General features: G+C 36.0%; 1 protein-coding gene across 1 annotated transcript; it reads left to right on the forward strand.

Annotated features, from left to right (window-relative positions):
* Positions 1–10,666: 10,666 nt before the first annotated feature.
* Positions 10,667–27,637, forward strand: LOC131428758 (peroxidase skpo-1-like). The gene is made up of 5 exons (XM_058592800.1): positions 10,667–11,109; positions 11,183–12,215; positions 26,977–27,168; positions 27,228–27,417; positions 27,471–27,637. The coding sequence occupies exons 1-5, from the start codon at positions 10,667–10,669 to the stop codon at positions 27,635–27,637; spliced, it is 2,025 nt and encodes a 674-aa protein (XP_058448783.1).
* Positions 27,638–27,679: the final 42 nt, after the last annotated feature.

The raw sequence follows: 27,679 nt of genomic DNA on the forward strand, positions 1-27,679 counted from the left end.
GAAAACTGCTTTTGTTACAGAAAATATTTAGTTTTGTTTATTTTGTGTAGCGCAATCTAATACAAATCTATTGAAGCAGTGTTGCTAACTTTTTTATTAGGGAATTGAATCTACATTCATAAAATGTAAGGAATTTTCCATCAAACGTTTGTAAAAAAAATTATCAAAACTGATATTTCACTGATTCGTTTGAGAATAAATTATTGCTAAAAAAGATTGTTTGAAACTCAATCATGCAAGCCACTTTGATAAACTGGTCGCACTTCATATATGAATACATTAGGTTTTTTATCGTGACGACACAAATGAACAAGTATTCATCCTTGACAGTTCAGCGGTACTATTTACAAACAAACTTAAACAAAAATCGAAGAGCACATCTACAACAATCATCTTTACACTTTGCAACTAGTCACTTTTATTTAATAAATATCAAAAACGAACCGTATTCAATCGTTAACAAATGTTTTAAAACTTTATTTAGGCGATACGGACCGTAAATGGTCTGATCCAATTTGTCAATAAACAAACAAAAGAAATTTCTGTTTACAAACAGTACTGCTGGACTGTCAAAAAGTGTTCATCCGATTGAGGTTAGCAGTGACGGTAAAAAACCTAATAGATCTATGACATACGTACCAAATAAAATGTACGTAATACACAACTTACCAACACAAGTTAACTTGGTTTACTCCTGATCCTTAAGGATTCATATATGAAGTGCGACCAGTTTATCAAAGTGGCTTGCATGATTGAGTTTCAAACAATCTTTTTTAGCAATAATTTATTCTCAAACGAACGTTAAGCCAGACTTTTTGGATGAAATATCAGTTTTGATAATTTTTTTTACAAACGTTTGATGGAAAATTCCTTACATTTTATGAATGTAGATTCAATTTCCTAATAAAAAAGTTAGCAACACTGCTTCAATAAATTTGTATTAGATTGCACTACAAAATATAAACAAAACTAAATATTTTCTGTTACAAAAGCAGTTTTCCGGAAAAATAAATAGCTTTACGACAATATTCCATATCCATTGCCTTTCGCGTGTTGAATTAAAGGTTCCTTTTTTCGAGTTTACTTATAGAAAGTACGTACACACTTAAAACCATTTCTTGAACTCGGCATAATAAAATGCCGAAACTGATCAGCAACACCTAAATTTGCTGATTGCTCAGTAATCAATACGCATGTTTCTGAACTTCGTTAAATGCTTCACTTTGCCGAAATTTGGCATAATTGCTTGCTGAATTTATCAGTAAACAACAGATATGGCCACATCAGCAGAGACGTTTGCCGAGATTTCGGAATATGCGCTAGCTGTTGCCGAGATTCAGCACGACAGCTGTCATTTATTGCCGCGTTTCATTTTCGCTTCGCATTGCGCGATTATTTTCTGATGAAATTCTCGAGTGAAAAAATGGATAATCTTCGAAGAAACGTGGAACCACTTGCAAGTAAAAATATAATATAAATATAGTGGCATGTTTCGCTTTATAAAAAGCGACTTTATCAGATCACATTATAAGGGAAAAACACCCAACACGGGGCTTAAAGAGTCCTCGAAACAAAACTTTGGGGGATATGCGAAAAAATAACCCAATGCATGGACAAATTCAATAGATCAAAGTAAGTTTATTTTTTGAACAATACCGTATATGCATCATTAAATATTGAACATTTTTGTATATTTATTTTTATTTTCATATTTCCAGCTCGACTCAAGGTGGCCGCATCCGGAAACGCCGCTTTTTATTATGCTACATGTTTTAAGGTAGAGGCTTTAAGCACTACTGGCAACAAATTTGTAAGCCTCCTTTAAGTGTTAATAAAATGAATTTTTGATCCTGAATGGTGTGTTTATAATGTTTAGAAATTACAAACAAAATTAATTGACTAGATTTTTAATTACTGATGATTCGGTAATTTGTTTTTTTCATTTTTTCGTTTTATTTTATTGCCGAATATTCAGCGAACGTTTCACTGAGCAAACAGTAAATCTTATGCTGGCGATTTCGGCAATATTTGACGTTTATCACTCACTCACAAACTGTTTCGACTTTTGCATGTATTTCGTCGCGACAGCTTGAATCATTTTGGGATCTTTCGGATTCGAGCACAAAAAAAACTGCTTCGAAGCGCGAAGCGTACGCGGTACTCATTTTGGAAAAATGCTGAGACCGAATTCTAAACAATGGCTCCTATTACCGTTCTCACTTCCACTTTCACATTCACTTCACTTACATGTCACTTCACTTGATTTTACCTATTACCAGTATCAGGCATAGTGAAGTGATCACTGTAGTGGAAAAAACTATTTTTTTCAACAAAACGTTGGTGGCGTGATGTTCATAATGACATCAAGTTCATCCAAGTAATTACTTTTGTCTCTGAAGCGACTTCCGTTACCGTAATAAGGACCTAAATTCACTTCACTCGATTTTCACTGTGAAGCCCTGGCCCCTCCCGAAATCAAAAACATATAATTATTTAATGGGCCTCAGAAATGTGTTACAGATATAACAAGACAGTAAACGTAATGTAATGTAATACAATTTCCAGTTCCAGTGGAAAAGTTTAAAGTGTATTCCCGTAAAAAGCACACCAAGAATTAGGTACATAAGCAATATTCAACAAAATTATTTTTTAATCTTTAAGCCCCTCCCGAAATGAAATCTTGGGTACGGGTCTGGCCAATAGTCATAGTGATTTATTCTCGCATTGCATCAAGGACACTACTGCCAAATACAAATAATAATACCCCTAAGTCCCATACAAACGAACCGCCAATGTTTGGTTCACAGCCTAAACAAGTAAGCATAGCAAATTACTCCCTTTCATTGCGATAATTTGAAAATGTGGAAGGAGATCGTTTCTGGCGACGCTTTATGCTAGTTGCTACGGTGCAAAACAAACTTGTTTGTTTATGTTTATCGTTGCTGTATTAAACTGCAACAATCAGTCTAAATATCACCGGCTTTAGCACAAAAGATAAAAAATGAACACAAACACCCACGAATCTACAAATATCAATACAGCTAGTAGTATATTCATGGTGGCTTAACCATTCTAGATTATTGTTTTACTTACATTTCGCTTGTGATCTTGATTATCAGATAAAAACTGTTTGTTTATTTATTTTTCACTATAATAAACAGTAACTATGGTGATCTTGTTCTTACCCTTCAGTGTTGCTAGTTTTATAGAAAACTCGTTAAAGTACATTGTCACTCTGATAGTGTATCATGACAGTGCACCGCACGATGCAAAATGTGTCCTTGAAAATTTGTCGAAGTATTCCGTATTATAATTTGTATTTGCTACTGCCCTCTGTGTTAAAAGAAATAATCACACCATTCCACTTTATCGATCGCGAGTAATCGTGACCACGCTTGTATGTAATAGACTATAAGCTGGAACCGAGAATAAAAAGTTGGTTTACATCAAAGAGCACAAAAAATTAAATGAGAATTAGAACAATCTCATCGACTATACCATTCCTGTCAAATCGGAATCTCCATGATCACTAGTTTTGTGCAATCACCATTTTAACACACAGAAAATGAGGAAAATTTAAGTTTCGAAAAATTTTGACGGGGTGAAAATTTCTCACGTCCGACGCGCACGCCTACTACGATCGTTTTTTCTATTTCTACTAGCCATCAAGTGAAAAACTTTAACATTAAATAATAAATAATAATAATAATAAATAAAAATTATTTAATTAGAAAATAACGTCAATAGAGACACAAAAAAATCTCACATCATTAGAATAATAATAAATAAGTAAATAAATTACCTAGCAGAATAATAGTATGTTAATTAGATTGGTTGGATACAGGTTTTTATTATGTTTGCATGCGGAATTAGATCATAGGAATCAGACTGATATTTGAACCACAAAGGCCATGCACATCCAAAACATCCAGGTTAGTTTAATTAACAATATGATTTTCCGGGATTGCAGATGGTTGTGAGCTGACAATTGTTTCAAACTTTAATTTTCTGCAATTTCAGATATATCAGTCTTTTATTTGACTGTCTTTTCATTGGGCAATACTGAAAATCTCACCATTGTGTGTGTTTTCATGAAAAGTGTGGCTTAGACATACGTGACTAAAATGTATTAAGTCATCAGCAAAAGATAGTCGTGGGCCTTCCAGTGAGTAATTAACATCGTTGAAATATAGGAGAAAAATCATTGGGCCGAGATGGCTAGTTTGAATTATTTCGCAAAAAGCAAAGAAGTGATATTAACCGTCAGCCGTTGATAGTACAGATAGGATTGCATCCATCAGTCATCCATCACTTGTGTTCAATTCATTACAATTCAAAATGCTCTGATTATTCGTACAACTTCTTTTTCATAATTATTTATTTATCTCCTTGAAATTTTTGCTGATATGCAAATAAAACTTGCAATTTAGTGGTATAAGAAAAATTTCATTACTCCTGTAAAGTGAGCAAATCAAAATATAATTTGTAATTGTGTTTTGTGGAAAAAACTGCTCAGTTTTTACAGAATTCACAGTCGAGAGTCTTAATCGTACATAATCGTTGCAAGGCTCTAATGTGGAATTTTTATTGACACTAAAAATCCTTCCAGATCGAGACTCGAACATACGGCAGCTGGTTTGCAAGACTAGCACCTTATACATTGAACCGTCATTCCTATTTATCTATTTGTATTATATTAATATTACACTATTGAGTGAAAAAATAGATTGACAATTAAGTTTCAATTATGATTCAAGAAAAGATGTCACAATTATGTTTGAGTGATTTCTATGGAAATCAAACATCAAAAAGTTTAGTGATAATACCTAGATGCAATTCTACACTTTGGCATCTGAAAAAAGCTCACGATTATTTCTCGTATGATATAAAACATCATCGTTGGACTAACATGTAGAACAATTTTGAACAAAGGTCAGGATGCTTTAGTCTATCGATTATCTTAAAATGCATTTGTCTCAATTCAACAGTCTTGTTTGATTTGAAAACAAGGAACGGTATCCTTTCTTTTCCAATTCCACGAAGCGTTTTAATTACGTTTGGCTACAAAATACTTCTAAATGGATATAAATGGCTTCAAATATATAAATTATTTATTCATAAACTTTCGGCTACGCGCCCAGCTGGGGTTTGTTCCGGGACTTTCATACCTTTTTATTGGACCACCCAGACGTTCCATTTGTTTTGGGAATTTAATCCATGCACGCACACAGCGAGAGTGTTTAATTAATCTTGAATGAAAAGTGACGGAGGCGCAAACAGCATCACACAATACCTGAGAGATTCTCTGATACCATTCTACGAAAGTCTGGACCGTGACGGTGCGGTGGGAGAAAGTGAAAGCCATTTTCGGGACTGCTTTTTTCACCACCATCATTGAGGAAAATCCATCTTCGCTGCTGTATAACACGCAGTGCCACCTGCGTTTGAATTCCAAGCCTTCGACATTAATTACAATCACCTGAAACATTAATTATGTCGTTTGCTCTCGAACAGAGAATTGGAGATATTCGACACTGAGGTTCGAAAGAAAATTATTTGCTTGGTACGAAAAGTGCTAGTCAGATTGAAATATGCTTCTTAGAAGCTGCTAATAAGCCTTTTGTAATACTGTTGAAAGGTTTTTGAAAATGCCAATGAATATAAAACTCATGCTTTAATTTAATTACACCAGACCATTGAAAAAATCTCGATAGTTGAGACAAATGTTAGTTGACGAAAGCTTTTGTCATCAGAATGCTTTGAATATGGAATGATCCGGGAAATCCGACATCCATCGAGAAGGCTAAACTGGCTTTGAGTGAACAACACGAAGCTTAGAACGTGAGATTATACTTCTGGCATAGATTATTTCAGCTAACAATTTAGTCAATCACGCTGCCACTTTTGGCGTGATAAATTCTTCATTGGTATGAAACATGGTGTGCCCTGTCACGATGAAAGCACGTTCGGAATTATTAATTCCACTGAACTACAGTTCCATTGGAATAGATGCTGTTTAGAAAGCTTCGCCGGTGACCATCTTTCATATTTGTTTCGACAGTTCGTTGATGCCACTGTTGAAAGTAGTATTATGAAGAAATATGTTAAATCAATTTTAAAAACTCTTTTTTTTTCAACGTTCGTACACGTCTGGTTCAGACAACGCCAATTTACATGATTTGCTCTAAGTGTGTAGTTTAGTACGTTGTATTTCGATTTCTGCTCAAAATTATACACGACGCCGAAGTCGTTGTGGCAAAACTGAGAAACATTAATTTTTATTGAATTACTTTCGCAAATTGCTGCACAGGTGCTGCTGCCTTATGAATAATGTATAGCCATTCGGGTGACAAAAGCATGTCGTGGCTTATGAATACCGCAAACGTCGTTGACGAAATTCGTTAAAAATATATTAGAAGTGAAGATAGCAGCTTTGTTGCTGCTTGTAAATTCTGACGTTTGTGACTATGTAGCGATACAATGTGACCAAACATCAGAAAATTCAATGACAATGACAGTGCGATACGAAGTCCTCAATTCTTCACGAAATTGTTTCATCCGAGAAGAACGTATTGAGTGCCGTCTGAAAAGGTGTGATTCCTCGGAAACGCTTTCATCAGTCAATGGTGTCCGTCTTTTTGAAAATGCTAGCCTTTAACGGCTGTCCGCATTAGGCCGATCCGACCGATCCGAGCTCTCCGGCGTTTACTTTTTCTCTGCTTCGGATCGGCCTAATGCGGACAGGGCTTTATGCATTTCTAGTGCCCTTCAATCGTACGATTTTCCGCTCCAACGGAATAGCGTGAGTACCGGGAAGCATATTGGTGGTCGCATACCCGATGGACAAATTCAATTTCGATGTAAATTTTTAGCTAGAACTGTAAACCATCATCGTTGCAGATTTCTATCATTGTGATGGTGTATAGGTGAAGATTTTTTTTATTATGCCGCTATATTACGTTATCATCGGCCCAGGGACAAGATTTATTTGTGTGCCCCTAACAAACTGAATCCTTTTTTTTGCTGGATGGGTCCCATCAAGGGCCCCTCTATAAAATCAGCCCTGGTGTGTACTCAATTTCATTGATGTATATTTTTTTCATGCATTGAGAGACTCGAGTTCTTGTAGCATCTTCTACCGGATTGAAAATGTTGTATACAATATAGATAGCAATATAGCAGCTTCTGTCAAATTTTCGGCAATCATCAACACTGGATAGCAACATCAGATTGAAATCCTAATATGATATCAACTCATCAAATTTTCAATTACTATCACATTTTGGCCAATACTAAATTCAATCTGCATAATAGATGTTTGTTTTACATTTTCCAATATATTAAATTCGAAAACTTCCACGAAAATATAGATTTTTTTATATTTTGATGTAAATATAAGATTTTACTCCTAAAATTTTACACGCTGCTAAGCTCATTGAGTTGGTAAGCAAAATTTCACTTAGAGTCCACGTAAGTGCCTAGAATTTCTTCAATTTTAAAAACTTTTGTGAAAACATCGATTTTTTTAAATTTTTGGTGAATATAAAATATAAAATTTTCGAAATTTTAGCTGAAAGTAAATTTAACAAAATTCTTGAATACGTGCTTAGCCAAATCACAAAAAAACTCTAAGAATAAAAAATATCTATAAAAATACATAATTTCTTGAGATTTTTAGTAAATATGATTGAATTTCCTGTTAAAAATTTTAATTAAAGCAATATTCAATCTATTGGTGATCAAAAACGCCTAAATGTTTGATATGAATTTCATGCTAAGTGTCAAACAGGTTTAATTTTATTTTAATTTAAACAATTTCTGTGGAATATCTAATTTTTGGATTTTCTTTTGTAAATTTGAAACTGATTTTTCCCGTACATTATAGCTGGTATCAAATTCAATCGATTGGTGTTCAAAAATGCTTAGCTGTTCATACTTAGTTCATACTTCTTCGAATACTTCTAATATTCTAAAATTTCTGTGAAAATATTGAATGTTTTGAGACATTTTCAGTAAAGTTGAAACAGATTTCTCCTAAAACATATAATTGAAATATTTTCTGCTCCATTTATGTTGTGATAGACGTATCTGTCTAATGATATATACGTTCGATATGATATGTTCGAAATCGGACTTCTAAGGTTGATGTCAGAGTGAGCGCGGAACGCGGACCGAAGAGAAGCGATTCAATGCGATATACTGTTTTCGCATCGCATTCACTCTGACAGGTTTGCTTTGATCAAATGCAACTAGCTTGCACGCACGCCTCGACGCTTCGCGTGACGCTTTCACTCTGATAGCAACCTAACTGCTGAGATACGGCCAGCCAAAGTAAGCGTTCCCACTTATTTTCAACAGACTTTAGTTGGCACTTTTTATAATAAGTTTGAATAGAATATCCATCGTTTCAAATGGATTCTATTCCGAATTAATTTATCTTTCTAACGATAAAAAAAAATTTGAAATCGATCTAAAAATGGCTAAGATATAGTCAGTCAAATTTAGTGTTCCCACTTTTTAAACCCCCTTGGTATTCGGAGTGTTAAACAGTCGATACATTCTGACGAATGGTTCGTTGTATTCATTTTTTTTTGTTTCGATTATAGAGATTCTAACCTTAAGGTAATTCGCCTCTTTGGGCCAGAGAAACTTTCTGACCCTATGTGAGAGGCTGGGAAAAGGGAAACCAAGTGGGTTGTGTGAAGGCATCGCCTTTCCCATTACGCTTTATCCGTCCCCCATATCCATAGTTGATTCTAGCGGAAAGAATGGATTAGCACGAAGACAATGACGGCAAATATCAAAATCTAGCTAAAATAACAGCTTGATTCATTATTGGAGAAAATCAGCTAGAAATATTGCCTTGGTCACGTCTCTGCGAACGGACAGTAGATCTATGAGTTTGCAACGATCTTGGTAACTAGGAAGACTTAGGAGATCTCTCGATGGTAGAAGGCGAAGGGCAAAACGAATAAACGATCTGCTTAATTTTTTAAAAAAATGTACAGTGAAAATAATTTTGTGCATTGTAACGATGGCCTGGTTAGTGCTTATAAAAGCTCGTTTCGTGCTAAATCCAGTGATTATTGAGTGCCTTCAATTACGTGTAAAATAAATTATTATTGCGTCTCGAAAACGAATTATCTATACTGAAATAAATCGAACAAAAAAGTAAAGCTTAACCAGATAGCTAATTTGCAATTTGAAGTTCTAAACGGTTTTTTGAAAATCTTTAAGTATAGTTTGATATCCGTTTTCTGTCACATTTTATATCACTTTTTGAAACAAAATTCCCAAAAAAAGCGAAACAATCAAATAGCTTTCAATAAAGACCCAGTTTCATCACAAATTATTTGGTACAGCAGGGCGTCAAGTTTCAAGAATATAGCCAGTACCTATATTTTCGACCAGTAGGATTATGTCCCACGAAAGGTTGAATCCGACAGGGAATCTATTCGAATATGTTTTCACTTTCTTCGTATTCGTTGTCATTTTTGTGTGAAGCTCTATAGTCCGGTTTACGTGGGATTTTGGGTTGGTCACTTCATTGCGTCTTTGTGCGAAAGCTAACGCACATTTTTCCAAATCACAAATACGGAATTGTAGCTGAAGGTTGAAGCTACACGACTGTATGACTTGGGTAAAAACCTAATTTAATGGATGTTATTTTCAGTTCGTAAAAAATGTCCGGTTTAGCCTCGGTCTCCGATAATAGTTGTTAAAAATTTTAAGCTATGCAAATATAAACGAAATTTTTAAAACTAATAAACATAGTTTGTAGATATAGTAAACTGATAGTTAACAAACTCACTTAGGTTATATCGATTTCGTAAGCACCGAAAGTTAGGATGAGAGCTCCGAAATGAGAATTAAATCGATTCATGTTGTAAATGTTGATGAGAAAGACATTATCACACCACTTGGTAGATTAAAACAGGTTTTGTTACTAACGAAACGCCGAGTTAGCGGCTCAATGCATAGGACGTTGGTCTCACAAGCCAGTTGTCGTATGTTCGAGTCCCGACCTGTAAGGATTCTTAGTGTCAATAGGATCGTAGTACCAGCCATGCAATGATTCTGTATGCTATGAATCGACTGCGTAGTCTGTTGAAAACGAAAGGCCAAATTCCTCAAAAGGAATGTAATGCCCAGGACTCTTAGCTTTTTACCACTAACGTTGCGCTACACCGCTTTTTTGTAATACAACGGTGTAGCTAACGCTGCATAAATCCAAACCGCTATTAGTTTTTTCAGGAAAAGGTACCGTTAGCTTTAGAACCCGTATGAAATTAAAGTTCCAATCGATGTCGCACTGACCTTAACTTAAAAATGCCTTTCAGTTGCACGTTTGTGTTTTTTTTTACCACCACATGAGTCACGTCAAGGGACTTTTTTGTATTTAGCAGTGCATAATTTTCGTTATCAAAATTATAAAAAAAGGAAAGTTTAACATAACATTCACACCTACTACGTGCTTGCCATCGACAATAAAATATGCAATCGTGGTCAATAAAACACTTGACCTCTGTAGTTTACAGTTTTCTAATGTAATATCAGTGAAATGGTGACCAGTTTGTTAGTGAGGTTTCTGTTAATACGATGTGTAATCGCAATTTTAGGTATGCATTGTTTTTGAACACTTCTTGGCAGCATATTAAAATTATATATGTCGGTTGTAGATCAGTTACACTTACCTGAATCCCCCATCCACTACGAAAAGTACGAGAAACAGTGCCAAATTCCAATACGATGCGAAGCAAATAGACAATGTCCCAAAGTCGGAGATTGGTTTGAGAGTGAATTGTTGGCTAAGAAACAGGCAACATTGTTGTTTTCAGTTAATAATATGATGTCCTCGGAGGAATCTTATTTAATTGGCAGTGAAGAATATGACTTTCAAATGTTCGCTACAAATGCACTGAACACAGATGACGAGATCGGCGTGAAGAATACAATGACAACAGAAAGCCTGTTGAGTAATTTGGTGAACGATCAGAACTTATGTGCCATTAAAAATATGCTCGAAGAAAGATGTAATAATGTTAATCAGTCACTTTCATTGAATGAATGTCAGCATACTAGGCAATACAAATGCAATCCATCGCATCCGTAAGATACTTTTTTTGATTTTTTTACTAGCTGTCGCACAACAAGCTGATAGTTTGGTTTCCTCCTCTAACAGATTTCGTTCCTACAGTGGCATATGTAACAACTTAGGTCACGCAACGTGGGGTCTAGTTGGAAATCCGTTTAAAATGGAAATGGCTCCTTGTTTTGAAGATTTCGTATCCAAGCCTCGGCTAAGCTCACACGGTCGAACGTTGCCTAACAGTCGCCAGCTCATGTTAGAACTCCAACGAGCTCAAAAACGCCTACCGGAAAGAAAAACTTTTCCTGGTAATCTTAATATATTCGAACTATTGCTCAGTGAGCTCGTTAATACAGATATGATTGGTCGAGCGATCGGAAGAGTATCCAAAGCGACGGGAGGTTTTCGAGGTTGCCAGGCTAGTGGAGATGGCCTGAGCCCATACAAATCGCCTTTAGCAGATCCGCAGCAGGTGTTTGCTAACGATTCAAATTATGAACCACTGCGGATTAATTGTCTCAACTTTAGTCCCATTGAAAATGCCAATGATAACTGTAAGATTACTTATCTCATGAAAAGAAATACTGAAACAAGTTATCTGGACCTCTCAAACATTTACGAAGAAGGGAAGTATGATGAAAATGGAAAGCTCGAAATGACTTATTGCCAAGCATCCCAACGCATGCCTAATAATGTCGTTTCTGTACAATTATTAGCAGTAGCAGGCCTATTCACACAATTGCATAACGATTGCGTAGATAGAGTAAGGTCATGCAATCAAATTAGACCTCTAGAAGAGATAGCGGAAGTTTGTCGTTCACTCACGATCGGTGTGTATCAAAAGATAGTATACGAAGAGTTGATAAAAGCATGGATGGGAGAAAAGTTTTACGAGAAGTGTAATTTCAACACGGGATACAATCCCAGTTTAGAATCGGTTATTTCTTCCATCTATGTCAATGGACCGGGACGATTTCAGCATGTGTGGATACCGGAAAGCATAACCTATTTGCAGCGTAAAGTGCCGTTTCATATGTTTTTCAATAATTATCAACATTTTAACTGTGCGGCCGTTCTCGAGGGAATGTTTGATGATCCGATCAACTTAAATGGACTGACGCATTCGGTAAGTTCTGCGATAGAGTTTAAAAGTTCGTAACGAATTGGTGTTACGGTAGTGTTATGAGTTGATGTATTTATACTATCCTTAACGGTTGTTTCCTTAAATCACTTGAATTTATTATAAAAATCAGTCCTTGGATTTCATCAAAACTGAGAGTGTATTTTGCGGATCGTTGAGAGTTGTTTTTTAACAGCATTCGACTTCCTTAACCGCTGTCAAGAAATAACTCTTGAATAATGGATTATTTTTAACGTGACAACAAAAATGCTGCACAACATTCAACAATTTCTCTAAAATACTTTTTAGATACAAAAAGATATTCGTTTAGGTAAAATAGATAGTAAGTAAAATAATCGTGTTTAAATCAAAATAAAATTCTGTTAAAAATAAACGGAATTCTTTCTAAATTAAAAGCATGATACTATTCATTTTTTCCACATAATAATTGATTTTTTGGGCAAATTGCTATGGCTTTCATTGCAAAAGTTATACCTCTTTCATACGAAGGATGCCAAATTTTTATACATCAATTAAAAACACTTGGCAAAAGTAGTGTAAATTTACATCGTCTGAGACCGACACATTCGAGCATAAAAATTACCCATTTTTTCAGTAGATTGAATACAGGATTTATGCATTTTGATTTATTATGACGTATTTAAAACTTGAAATTCTATTCATTTGAGAGTTTGGTAGTTTGTGCAAATTGCACATGGCTTGTAGCTATGTTTCTGCGACAAAGGAAAAATCTCAGTTATTTATCAAATTACATTCCTATAGATTAAGTCTTCTAATCCAATTATTGGTTAAATGATACCTCTCTCATGTTACTCATATTTTCATAAATATTACTAAGAGACTTGAGGAAAAACAAAGATTTATTTAGCACAATCTTATCTTTTCAATTTGTAAACCGTTTTTAACAGAATTTACAAGAATCATTCCATTTATTGCATTGTAGTCTAAATGACGGGTTGAATTTTCAAACATACTTCATCTTGTTGTTCCAGAACCGGAAGCCGGATACGAGCCAAATTTAATAGCAGCCTATGGTACAGATGAGTGCAACTAAGTTTGGAAAGCCCGTTTAAGTATTTTTGAATGCAAAAATCAGATAAAATCATTGAGTGCAAAAGCCGGACACGAATTTTACTTGACAATCATTTAAAAACTTATGTTTTGTAATAACCGGACAAAAAAAATTTTGAAAGCACACGGAGAACCCTTCGATCATAAAATTGCGATATCGCAGTTTCTGATTTTTGCGATAGTTGATTTAACTAATTTCTTTTTGATACAACCAATATGGTTTTTGATTTGCATATATTCAAGCAGTCGAAAAATATGTTGTTTTGAATGCTGTCAAATGCCGGAGACAGTTGAAAGCAAAACAATAATCGCAATGCAAAATCAACAACTTTTTTAGTTGAAATCTGTTCGCGTCGCTTCAAAATGTCAATGAAAACAACATCGATGGTTAAAGCGTTTGGTGAAATTGTGTGCATTCGATTTGAGAAATTTATGATAACAAGCGTTTATCTAACAGCGGTGTTGTGATAAAGTTAACCTTGTTTAAGATGAAAAAGATTTGGTGACAAATTATAAAATGTTTACTGATTTGGTGTTACAAAAATCAAACAATTCACACACATTTGTACTTCTGAGGGATATTGAAATTATAAAGATTGCTAATAACCAAATATCATCAATCAAATGTATATGCGTTCGTCTATACCTAATCATTTCCGTTAAATCCATGTTAATGAATGATCATCTCGTAATCATTCAGGTATGCGCAAAAATTGTATGCTTCAAATTCGATCATTGAAACGCTTTTTGACATGAATTTAATTTATAAAAGTAACAGGAGCGAAGGGTTTCAAACACACAGAACGCGCTGCGATTGAATGGCGCGTTTGAATTGCCGTCGCAAAATTCCAATTCCCAGCGGTTGATGCACCCAAGCTCATATAAATTGACTAAAATTATCAGTGCATAACTTTAGTTCAACCGTTCGAAGGCATCATCTTTAAATACTCAGTTTAGGTAAATTTCATAATTTCGCTAATTTACTCGCCCCTCCGGGCACTTTTGCTGATTAAAAATGTTTTTCTACATCAATCATTTCCGATCGAATCAGCAGTTTTTTTTTAATTTAGATCTTTACTGATCTCGACTTGACATGATCATGATCATATAAAAATCAAAATCACTTAGAGATCAGATCAGTTCTGATTTCGTAATGATAATTTATTCCTTGGTTAAGATCACTTGAAATCAGCAGTGATCGGTGGTTTTCCCAGCCCTAATGATATTACATGTCAATATAAAATACTGTTTTCTATTTTAACAACGATATTTATTTCATGAATCTCAACATACCGAGCTTGTTTCAAATAGATCATGACGCGTATCAGTAAGTATATTTTGATTCTTTTCGCAAATCAATAACATTGTTCGAGTTGATTCAACTATTTGCAATGTCTAAAACAAATAAAACCGATTTATTTTTCAACTAACAGAATTTTGTTTCAATAACAACACCAGTTATTTCAACTAAAATATTTGTTGAAATTGAAAGGTATGTGTCCTCACTAATTGACAGCATTTTTTTTTTCAAACAGTTAAATTAGTTGTTTCAACCATCGATTCTGCTAATCGAAAAACAAAAATGACAGTTTAGTTAAAACAACAATCGATTAGTTGTACCAAATTTTAACCAATCGAATTCAGAAAATCAACCAATATTCTGGTTGAAATGGGATCGCGGGTGGTTCCGTGCAAGAACCGGATAAAACATTTGTTTCGGAACAATCGCAAAGTATTTGTTCGGTCTTTGCATTCAATGGTTTTTTGGCCGGTGCTTGCAAAAAAGATTTTAAATATTTTTTGCTTTGCAAAATTCTTTTCCGGATATTGCATTCAAGCTTTTTATCCGGTTTTTGCGTTCAAATATACTTAAAACGGGTTTTCAAACTAAGGTTCATTTATCCGATTTTTTACATTCAGACGTTCAAATGAAGCTAGTTTGAAGTATTTTGTTCGATTTTTCAGTATCATGTACAAAAATACGCTCCTGAAATTGGATTTTTTTACTTTTTTTTTTTTTTCATAAATACGTTTATTTCATAGGCAATATACATAAGTTTTTCTTCGCCGTGGCATCTACAATACATAGTACTTTAAACCTAATACATTTCGAATGTCCTATTAGTATGTTGGTATTCATTAGTTAATCTAAACACTGTTTTTATCAAGCGAGTTGCTATTATAAATTACATTAAATAAAATACATTTATTTTGTACATGATCTTATAACTATTTCAGGTTTGTTTGTATCAGTTCATCACTTTTATTTAATATAAGATAGCTGGCTATTGGTTGAACTCATGGAAGAGAAAACAATCTAACATAAAATAAAATTTAAATTGGAACTCCAATGGACTTAATGAAATAATAAATAAGTTTCATGTAAGGAACGTCACGACAAGCAAGAATGTCGCGAACTGGGACATTGGATAGTCTACCTTGGGTACGCAAGGAATTTATTAGTCGAGATCTGACATCACGATACTCCACGCATGTCCAAACAACATGGTCAATATCGCGGTAACCTTCGCCACAAGCACAATGATTAGTCTCGGAAAGTCCAATTCGAAGGAGATGTGCATCTAACGTGTAGTGATTGGACATGAGTCTGGACATCACACGAATGAAATCTCTACTCACATCCAATCCCCTGAACCATGCCTTTGTCGATATTTTAGGAATAATTGAGTGCATCCACCGACCCAGATCATCTTTATCCCAAGAAGCTTGCCAGCTGGCAAGTGTTCTTTGGCGAGACGCGCTATAGAATTCATTGAAAGCAATTGGTCTCTCATAAATTTCACCCTCAATAGCACCACGTTTGGCTAAAATATCGGCTCTTTCATTGCCTGGAATGGAGCAATGAGCCGGGACCCAAACTATTGTGATTTGATAATTATTATTCAATATGACGTTCAGGCACTGTTTTATTTTGCCCAAGAAAAAAGGTTCGTTTTTGCCAGCAGCCTTTGAGCGAATGGCTTCAATTGCACTCAGACTATCTGTGAAAAGAAAATAATGGTTTGGAGATAATGTGACGATTATACTCAAACTATAATGAACTGCTGCTAACTCTGCTATATAAACAGATGCAGGTTCTTGAAGCCTAAAGGAGACCGAAACATTATTGTTGAACATACCAAACCCTGTCGCTTCTTCAATTCGCGATCCGTCCGTGTAAAACATTTTCTCAGAGTCGATATGCCTGAATTTACTTGTAAATATTTTTGGGATTTCCAACGAGCGTAGGTGTTCCGAAATTCCACGCACTTCGCGCTGCATGGATGTGTCGAAAAATAAAGTTGAGTCAGGGACATTTAGGAGGCTGACACGGATAGGAATATATCTTGAAGGGTTGATTTCCTGTGACATATGGTTAAAATATACAGTCATGAATCTTGTTTGAGATTGAAGCTCAACTAGCCTTTCGAAGTTATTAATAACTAGGGGATTCAGTACCTCGCATCTTATTAGCAGTCGCGACGAAAGCTCCCAAAAACGATCCTTCAATGGAAGAACTCCCGCCAGAACTTCAAGACTCATTGTATGTGTCGAATGCATGCAGCCTAAAGCAATTCGCAAACAACGATATTGAATTCGCTCTAATTTGATAAAATGAGAGTTTGCAGCGGAACGAAAGCAAACGCATCCATATTCCATCACTGAAAGTATCGTTGTCTGATACAATTTTATTAGATCTTCCGGATGAGCACCCCACCAAGATCCGGTTATTGTTCGAAGAAAATTTACTCTTTGTTGGCATTTTGTTATCAGAAACCTAATGTGTCCTCCCCACGTGCATTTGGAATCAAACCACACCCCGAGGTATTTGAAAGTCAAAACCTGTTGGATCATTCTTCCCATCATATGAAGCTGAAGCTGCGCGGGATCATGCTTTCTTGAAAAGACGACCAGCTCTGTTTTCTCCGCAGAGAATTCGATACCCAGATGGACAGCCCAAACGGACAAGTTATCTAAGCTATCTTGCAATGGTTTTTGCAGATCAATAGCTTTGGGTCCAGTAACTGAAACTACGCCATCATCTGCCAATTGTCTTAGTGTACATGGGGATACTAGACAGCTGTCAATGTCATTCACGTAAAAATTATAGAGGAGCGGACTGAGGCAAGAGCCTTGCGGTAGACCCATGTAGCTAATTCTGAATGTTACCAAATCGCCATGTGAAAAATGCATGCGTTTCTCTGACAAAAGGTTGTGCAAATAATTATTTATAACCGCTGGGAGTCCATGTTGGTGAAGCTTGTCTGAAAGAACATCAATGGAAACTGAATCAAATGCTCCTTTAATGTCTAAAAATACAGATGCCATTTGTTGCTTTTGAGCGAAGGCAATTTGGATGTCAGACGAAAGTAATGCAAGGCAATCATTCGTCCCTTTATTTCTACGGAAGCCAAACTGAGTATCTGACAACAAACCGTTCGTCTCGACCCAAGTGTCGAGACGTCGTAGAATAATTTTTTCGAACAATTTTCTGATGCAGGACAACATCGCGATGGGTCTATATGAGTTGTGATTGGAAGCTGGTTTCCCCGGCTTTTGAATGGCGATAACTTTCACTTGCCTCCAGTCAGGTGGAACAATATTTTGCTCAAGAAGCTTGTTGAACAATTCCAACAAACGTCTTTTTGCGAGGTCGGGCAGATTCTTCACCAAGTTGAATTTAATTCTGTCCAACCCAGGAGCGTTATTGTTACAAGACATGAGTGCTATTGAAAATTCCATCATTGAAAAGGGGCTATCAATGGAACCATTATTTGAAAAAGATTCCCTAATAATGCTATGCGTAGGAACAGAATCTGGACAAACTTTCCTCGCAAAATCAAATATCCATCGGTTCGAGTATTCCTCACTCTCATTTTCTACGTTACGATTCCTCATTCGTCTGGCCGTATTCCAAAGAGTGCTCATTGAGGTTTCTCTTGACAAACCTTCGACAAAATGTCTCCAATAGCTACATTTCTTGGCCCGAAGTATGCTCTTGTACTTGGTTTCTAAAGTCAAGAATTTTTCAAAATTCTGAGGAGTTCCTCCTCCTCGTTTTAAAAACGTCTTGAAGGCATTTTGTTTCGCGTGCTTAGCATCTGAGCACTCTTTGTCCCACCAAGGGTTTGGAGGCCTTCTGTTAGACGATGGACCAAGAAATCGTTTGGTTTGGGCTTGTTCTGCGGCCTCCAGAATCGCACAAACGAGGAAGTCATATTCTTCAAGTGGGGGGAGCTCTTCCATTGAAGTTAAGGCACTTGAAATATTACTTTGGTATTTCATCCAGTCAATATTTTTTGTCAAATCATATGGAATATTAACTGAATTAGCAATGCCTTTGTTACTGCTAATTGAGATGATGATTGGTAAATGATCGCTACCGTGTAAATCAGGAAATACTTTCCAGGTGCAATCTAGTCGAATTGAAGTCGAGCAAAGAGATAAATCTAATGCACTTGGACGTGCAGGAGGTCTTGGGATCCGTGTCATGCTACCCATATTTAGTACCGTCATGCTAAAATTGTCGCAAATATTATATATTAAGGATGATCTGCTATCATTGTAAACGGAACCCCACATCATTCCGTGCGAATTGAAATCTCCTAAAATCAAACGTGGAGCAGGAAGGGCTTCGACAATTTCATTAAGCTGTCGTTGTCCAACTTGAGCTCTTGGAGGAATATATACTGAAGCAATGCAAATGTACTTTCCTTTAATGTTTATTTGACAAGCAACAACTTCTATACTAGAAGTCGAAGGAATATTTAATCTATAAAAGGAATAACATTTCTTAATTCCTAAAAGCACTCCACCATACGGAGAGTCTCTATCGAGACGTATAATGTTAAAGTCATTAAAATTTAAGGCTATGTTTGATGTAAGCCATGTTTCGCACAAAGTAAAGACATCACATTTTTGACTATGCAACAAAACTTTAAATGAATCAAGTTTTGGCATGATGCTTCGACAATTCCACTGCAGAACAGTGATTGAATCATTTGCGGCGGATGATAAATTATCCATCAAATGATACAAAACCTGAAAGAACTGGCCATTGAGCTGATAACTGTTTCAAAAAAGTTCTAGCTATTGGAAGGAATGCCGTTATGATAGTCTTTAGAGGTTCAGAAATATTGAATGCTGCGAAAATCCATTCTACAATTTCCGAAAACTTAAGTAATCCTGTTGGTGAATGTGAAACGGAGCCCACTGGATTATTGTCTTTTCTTGAGCTAGTTTCTGGATTGGTTTGTGAATTTGACAAACCAGGAGGCACAGGTTTTGGTTTTAAATTTGGCTTTTTAGCTTTAACACGGGGATCTTTTTTTGAAGATGTAATTTTAGGTGTCTTTTTAGGTATTTTGTGGTTTGTTAATCTCCTCTTAACAGACCCTTGAGGAGTGACAAACGAGGTATCTTCACTATTTCCGTCGGAGTCAGATTCCTCTGGCTCCATAAGATTTGAAAAACCGTTTTCGGTTTCCAAGGGGGAGACATGTATGACCGTTTTAAGCATTTCTGCATATGTGCGCTTAGACCGTGCTTTTAAAGAAAGCTTCATTTTGTCTTTACGCAACTTAAATGCAGCGCATACTGAAAGATCATCATGAGGTCTCTCCCCACAATAAACACATTTTTCAACATCTTTATCGCAAAGATTATCCTTATGAGGCCCTTGACATTTGATACATTTGGACTTATTACTACAGTAAGTAGCTGTATGCCCGAATTTTTTACAGTTCGTGCAATTCATAACATGCGGTACGAAAAGCCGAACAGGAAGACGAATTTTATCGATATAGACATGGCTAGGCAACGCAGATCCGGCAAATGTTACACGAAACGAATCTGAGGGACGATACGACTTTTTTCCATCGACAATAGATGCTGAGTACAATTGCTTGCACTCGAGTATCTTAACTCCCTCAAGCATGGAGTTTTTAAAACGACCAACTCCATTTTTAAGTAAATCATCGGCCGTCAGACTTGCTTCAGTCACAACACCGTCAATTTCCACCTCCTTCGATGGAATGTAAACTCGATATTCAACAGAAAATAATTTACAGGTTACAATTTCGTTCGCCTGTTTCAAGTCATTGACAACAACTCGAATTTTATCTCTATTAACTTTACATATTTCTTTAACTTCAGAGAAATGTGATGTCAAATCCTTGGTAATTTGCATCAAATTTAAAATCTTTTCTTTTTTTCGAAGATAGACTATCCATGGCCCAGTGGTACCCTGTGGATAATGTTTAGCCCTCGGAGTATTTAAACTCTTACTAGTATCCGGAATCGGATTCGGATGATCTTCCATGAGATCATCCATTACATTAAATTTTTTTGTAAATTAATAATACCAAAATAAAAACTTATGTTTAGTAAAATTTCAGATATAAGAAATAAAAATTAATTAAATTAAATCTACCTTGTAGCTGATGTCTCTGTTCCTTTATCGTGAAGAACGACGTGAAGCTCTTCCAACGATTTCCAATTGGCAGTCTTCTGCTGTTTCCAATTGGCAGTCTTCTGTCGTTTACTGCTATCTCAGTTGCTCTGCCGTCGTTGTGAACACCACTGCACTTGCTGTGCTGCCTGTACCTGACCCCAGGTACAGTGCTTTTGCTCTTGGTGGCGATCAAATGCGATGCTTGCAGTGTAGCACCTCGCGATATATGCCGTCTCTTTTGATCCTACGCAGCGTACAAATTCTGGTACCTGGTAGATCAGCACTGGGTTGCTTTAGCACCTTTGTGCCTTTGCACCCCTTCGTCTTCGCACCTTTATGCGATGGCACCTCTGTGACTCGTCACTTCTATGCTCTCGCACCTCTGTGTTTCTACACCTCTGTGCGTATGAACGGGATGGCCTTCGTTGCTAGCTTTCCAGTCGGGAAACGCCCCGAATATTGCGTTTGCTATGGGCAGTTTAACTACCTGAAGCTTAGAATTGTCTCGGTAGCAGCCGTTAACTCACGAGCCAGTACAATCGAAACACAACCTCTTCGCTTGAATGGTTTTTACTGAATGGATTTTTTTTTTTTTTTTTTTTTTACTTGTCTGCCTGTAATTCTGAAACCGGGTGTAGCATCCGGATATAATTCGATAGATTCTACGGAATTGAAAGACCTTTTAGTTCGTGAGAATTGGAGCGGTCGCGGAGAAAATCGAGTGCACTTTTTTTTAATTTTTTCTGCACATTTTTTCTCAAATCTAGCATATTTTTATTATCAGGTGTACAACTTTGCTTCCGCCGTTTTCCGATAGGTGGCTGTACCGGCTGAGGCTGGTCAAAATACATAGATGATAATGCCTTTAAAGTGAGTGTGTATAGTGCCTAACGAATTGTCATCGCCGTTTCAGTGACAGTTGTTCTTGTTTTCGTATTATTCACGCTCGAAAATGTCAACGTTTTAAAAATGGTGATTTCGATGTCGAAGACAAACATGATGGTGGAAGAGGAAAAACCTTCAAAGATGAATAACAATTTACTACGAGCTCTTAAAACCGGGTGAAACCATCACAGGAGATCGCTACCGAACGCAACGCCTTAGTCGCGCGCTAAAAGAAAAGCGGCCACAATATCAAGAGCGACATAACAAAGTCATCCTCCTATACGACAATGCTCGGCCTCACGTCGCAAAAGTGATCAAAAAGTACCTGGAAACGCTGAAATGGGAAGTCTTGCCCCACCCGCCGTATTCCCCAGATGTCGCCCCTTCTGACTTACACCTATTCCGTTAGATGGCACAAGGCCTGGCAGATCAACAGTTTCAATCCTTCGACGAGTTGGAAAAATGGACTGCTTCATGGATAGCGTCAAAAGAGGACTCCTTTTTTCGAGCCGGGATCCGAAAATTTCCGGAAAGATGAGAGAAAGTTGTCGCAGGCGACGGACAATACTTTGAATAATACATCTGTAAGCACTTTTTCGCAATAAAGCTTTCAATTTTGGAAAAAAAAACGGCGGAAGCAAAGTTGTACACCTGATAGCATATTTTTATTACATACACACAGAGAGACATTTTCTGATCTCGATGAACGGTGTCGAATGGTACATGACATACTCCTCTCCGGACATCGGCTTAAAAGTCGAAAGCCATTCACAAATAACAACATTGTTCCAATTTATTCAGACATTCGAAAGAGCATCAAATATCTCACATTTCTTCCAGCCAATCTCTGAAAGTAAATAGTGTTCCTTCGACTTAAACGTACTTGTAATGCACTAGTCAGAATATTTTAAAACCATTCATTAGCGGAATAGCGTTGTCAGACTGTCACGAGTTCCATAGATTTTCGCTGGCTGAAGAACATGTCAAAATTATTCAAAATGGAGTTCATGCATTATATACCGGCACAAGGTCACGTTACCCATTTGAACACTGGAGCCATCATCGATTTGTTTTTGAAAAGAGATTTCCTTAATTTGGGCAGAGTGCAGTTTGCATAATGAAGGAAATCTCAATTTATGTACATATACAAAACAATCTAACATACTTCAGGGAATTGAATATTGTGAAATGTACATTAATGAATTGTTTAGTTTCAAAGAATCTAGATAAGATCGTGGACATCCAAGAATTATTTGGATAGCAAATATTATAAATAATCACTTTTATATGACTATTGAGTGCGGTATGTACTCGTAGTACTACTCACGGAAAATTAACATACGGTGATAAGATCTGTAGCAGAACTTGCACATCCAAAACCTCCTCGAAAAAGACCTTAAGGTCTACCAACGTAACCGATGATCCATCCAAAAACTACCTGAAGTTCAGGTATTACCGAACTTATCGTTCTCGGTCCATATTCGAGATGCCACATGCGATCAATAGGACAATTGTGATTGCTCTAGGCCAGATGAACAGCATTGAAAAATTATACATAAGTTACTGAGTTCTTGGACGACTGGGAATGTTTCGAAAAAAGATCAAAACACACAAGTAAGCAGTATGTAGCTCAACGACTATTAGCAGCATTGAAAAACTATACATAGACTGTAGATCTTAAGATCTGTTTTCATCGAAGTTCTTGGGCGACTGGGAACCTACCTGGAACAGCTATAAATAGACAAGTAAGCAATGTGTTGCTCTAGAAGTATGAACTACAAACAAAAAAGGCATTTGCCGTTGTAGTTCTTGCTGTGACACAGCTTAGACCCTACGGACAATACTCCAAGAACATTACTTAAGCATTTCCATAGTCTCAGAACGTACTCAGAGGGTTCTCAGGCGATTGATTGTTCATGTTATTGACACTAAAATCAAATGAAATTTGAAATAACGCGATGTTTTATTCAATTTATGCGAAATTTAATTTACGCACCCCAGGCTCTGCGCGTAAATTGAGGTTCCAGTGTAAGTGATTTCTTGAATCATCTTTAGTTCGTCTATTCATGGAATGAATTTTCGATTAGTTTGTAAAATATTTCTTACAATGTTTTTAACGGTATTACTTAGAAAGTTATTTGTTTAGATCCTTTTTGCTTTCTCATACAGAAAGGTTATGCAATCACTGTGAAAACCGACGTTTGAATCGAGGCCCGGAGGGCCGAGTGTCATATACCATTCAACTCAGTTCGTCGAGTACGCAAAATGTCTGTGTGTGTGTATGTGCGTATGTGTGTATGTAACGTTTTTTTGCACTAACTTTTCTCGGAGATGGCTGAACCGATTTTCACAAACTTAGACTCAAATGAAAGGTCTTGTGGTCCCATACAAAATTCCTAAATATTATTTGGATCCGACTTCCGGTTCCGGAATTATGGGGTAAAATGTGCAAAAAATTGTGAAAATAAGTGCACTATCTTTTCTCAGAGATGGCTGAGCCGATTTCCACAAACTTAGATTCAAATGAAAGGTCTTGAGATCCCATAAAAAATTCCTGAATATTATTTGGATCCGACTTACGGTTCGGGAGTTATGGGGTAAAATGTGCAAAAAATGAAAATATGTGTTCTAACTTTTCTCATAGATGGCGCGACCGATTTTCACAAACTTAGGTTCAAATGAAAGGTTCTATGGTCCCATACGTGATTCGTAAATTTCATACGGATCCGACTTTCGGATCCGGAAATATAGGGTAAAGTGGGTTAAAAATTGTATGCCATCACAGAAAATTAGGAAAAACCTTAAAAAAATTTCTAAATCGACCTAAAATATTTTCCAGTTGATAGTTTTTATCAGTAGACGGTCAAACAAACCGATTCCGGTTATTCTTTTAAGAATCGAAATTTTTTTTCTGTATTATACCTTATGTTATGATCAAAAAGGAACCGGAAATTTCATTTTAAAATTCCCGCGTTTGTCCAATCGGTAAACTTTTATTCTCTCGACGTTGGCAACACTTTTATACACATTCTGTCAAATTTTGATGCATATCGTACGATTAGTTTTTGTTTGGCGTCTATAGCGTTTGAAGCGTTTATACCACTCGTATGCCTGTGTTTTTCCTAGACACGATTCACCAACGGCCTTTTCTAACATTTTCAACGTTTCGGAACACTTAAATCCATTTGAAACACAAAATTTGATGCAAAAAAAAGTGTTGCCAACGTTGAGAGAATAAAAGTTCACCGATTGGACAAGCGCGGGAATTTTAAAATGAAAATTCCGGTTCTTTTTTATCATAAGGTATATGATAACATAGAATGATTGATACGAGAAAGGCATCATTACACCACTAGGTGGATTAAAACAGGTTTTTTCAATTGCAGTTCACTTTTTTATCTATTTTAATGAATTTTTCGATACTAATTACATTTCTTTTAACTTCGAATCGGTAACAAGTGTGGAATTGATAAGTATTTTTCTTATTCTTTGTCCATTTGGTAGTACTGCTTCTAATTATTTAATGAATGTTGGGGAACTTTTATACAGACATTTGATATTGTTAAGTTTTGTTTGTTGTAACGTTTTTTTCATTACTACATTTTGTTTTCGACTCAGCAATGCAAAGCAATTCATTTTGAGCTTCTACGCCACTCAGCAATTCAACATAAACGAAGTGAAATTTCAAAATCAAAATCAGTCATATCTCGGTTGGTATTTCAAAAAGCCGTAAAGGCAAGTGATAGTTTCCTTTTATTTATTTTCTCTTCTATCAAATACCAAGCGGTTTTCACGTTTATCACTCAACTCTCTGACTTTCAAACAGGAATACAAAATCCAAGACAATCTCCAATTCTAATCTCGTCACAATAATCGAAAGAGAAAGTGAACAAAGAGAAACCATCACTTGCTTATACGGCCATTTGAAGAATCAACCGAGATATGTGCGTAGTACAAACTGGTTACTTGTAACCAAACTCCTAGATGGTTGTAAACTTTTTCTTTTTTTATCGCTGCTGTGTTTTTCCGTCACTACAAATGACTTACCAAATCATTAACTTGGGAACGAATTCAATTGCCAAATCAAACTTGAAATTTGAACTGCACTTTGAAATGGTCAATATAAGCGTACTAAAATAGTGCAAATTGACTGTCGTATAACCTTTGTTCAACATTGCCACATGAAATACTGACTGGCATATTGACAAAGTTTCATCGTTTATATGAATGAACATAGCCTATGCTACTTCTGCAATCTACCTACTAATATACGAAAGTAAAAAAGTACTTTTTGTATGGATTTTTGCAGATCTCTTAGCAAATCAGAGAATTTCAGTGGAGCTTCAAAGACTTTCAGAAACAGTAAAAGATAGAAAAACCTTAAAATGTTGAGGAGACGGAAGATTCCCGAAGTTTCTAAATACAGAAGCTGCAACAAGGAGCAGACGATACCAGTTTAGTGAGAATAGTTTCCAGTTTTGCGAGAGTTGATAACTCTTCGATCATCAAGATGCTCATCTGTCAGAAGTATTTACCGGAGGATCCCTTTTGTAAATGCACACTTTTCTGAACCGATAGTTTTTCGAATTACCTTTCCCACTTTTGCAATTCGGGAGCAAGTATTAAAGGATTTTTAATTTACCCTATTTCTCGGAAGAGTGTAAACAGTTTCAGATTGTTTCAGATTTAAGATTTTGATAGCTGCAACAGTTTTCATGTTTATTTTAGGTCATATCAACCGATTATTAAAATAATAGGCGTTTGCAAATATCCAGTATAATTACGTCAAAGATATTCAGTGCATCAAAGAATAAATATAATTTTAAACTATCATGAAATATTAACTTATGGTTACGTTCAAAAATTCAGATATATACAATCTAAAGTAATATGTAGATGTTTACCAGGCCTAGATTTGGTAGAGCTGGAACAGAATACTTCAAAATCAATAAAAAAGTAAAAGTTGATTAGGCAAATCTGTAATTAAAGTCTCAGAAGACCTCAAGGACCTTTCACATTAAACGAATGAAATCTATGTAGTCTAAAACATTAGCAAAATTATTCAGTCAAGAGCTTTTTATGTTTGTTTATATAGTGCTTAAAGGCAATTTTGAATACCGTGTCTAAAGGTAAATGAAGACAGATTTGAAACACGATTGACACAATTTGAACCAAAGAAGCAATTGAAGAATAAAGTAAATAGTATAAAGTATAAAGTGGACCCTATCTACTCCAATATGTACTCAATCATATTTTTAAAACAAATTTTTCCGTGTCATTTCTTGACAATATTTTTGGCAGACATTGAAATAACTGATTCCTTTCGTGTGATTCCAGGTAATGCACACCTTCTTCTCTAAGGATGGAATTAGGGGACACTGTTTGCCATGTCTTGATTTGTACCGAAGTCGAAACGCAGGGATTTGTTCTCTTTTGTCGTATTCACATTATTTTTCTAGATTATCTGGTGCTATGTCGAAGAAATGTTATCACACATTCGATGATCTGTCCGATATGTTTGATTCTGAGGTGAGTACATCTGTATTATATTTATTACTGTTGAATATAAACAGTTGTTCTCTTTTAAGCTAATTGACGTATTCAAGTCTAATTTTGAGTCTCCATTCGACATTGATGTGCTGTTTTCAATTTTCGAGAAAGAATTTCCTGAAGATTCGTTCCTTCCGAACACGGTAGCACTAGCAACGTGTAGGGAGTTCAAGAGGTTGAAAGCCAGCGACCGATTTTTCTATACTTGGAATAAATTTCTCTCGCCAGGTAAATGTAATCCGTTTGATTGCTTGTTGGTATTTATTCAGTGTATCTTTTAGCCGCGAAAGAGCTGATGAACATTATTGATCTGAAGACCTTGCTAGCACTGTTTGGTGGAATCGATAAAGTACCAGTTAAACCACTCGTGACGGAGTCCGAAAGAATAAGTGCACAATTACTTCGAGATGTTGTTAATCGCAACCAGTATCTGTTTTGTGCATTGTAGCTCTTTCTAGTTGTTAATATAATATTGCTCGATCGTTGAAAG

The sequence above is a fragment of the Malaya genurostris genome, chromosome 2 (genome assembly GCF_030247185.1).
Source record: "Malaya genurostris strain Urasoe2022 chromosome 2, Malgen_1.1, whole genome shotgun sequence".
NCBI classification, from domain to species: domain Eukaryota; kingdom Metazoa; phylum Arthropoda; class Insecta; order Diptera; family Culicidae; genus Malaya; species Malaya genurostris.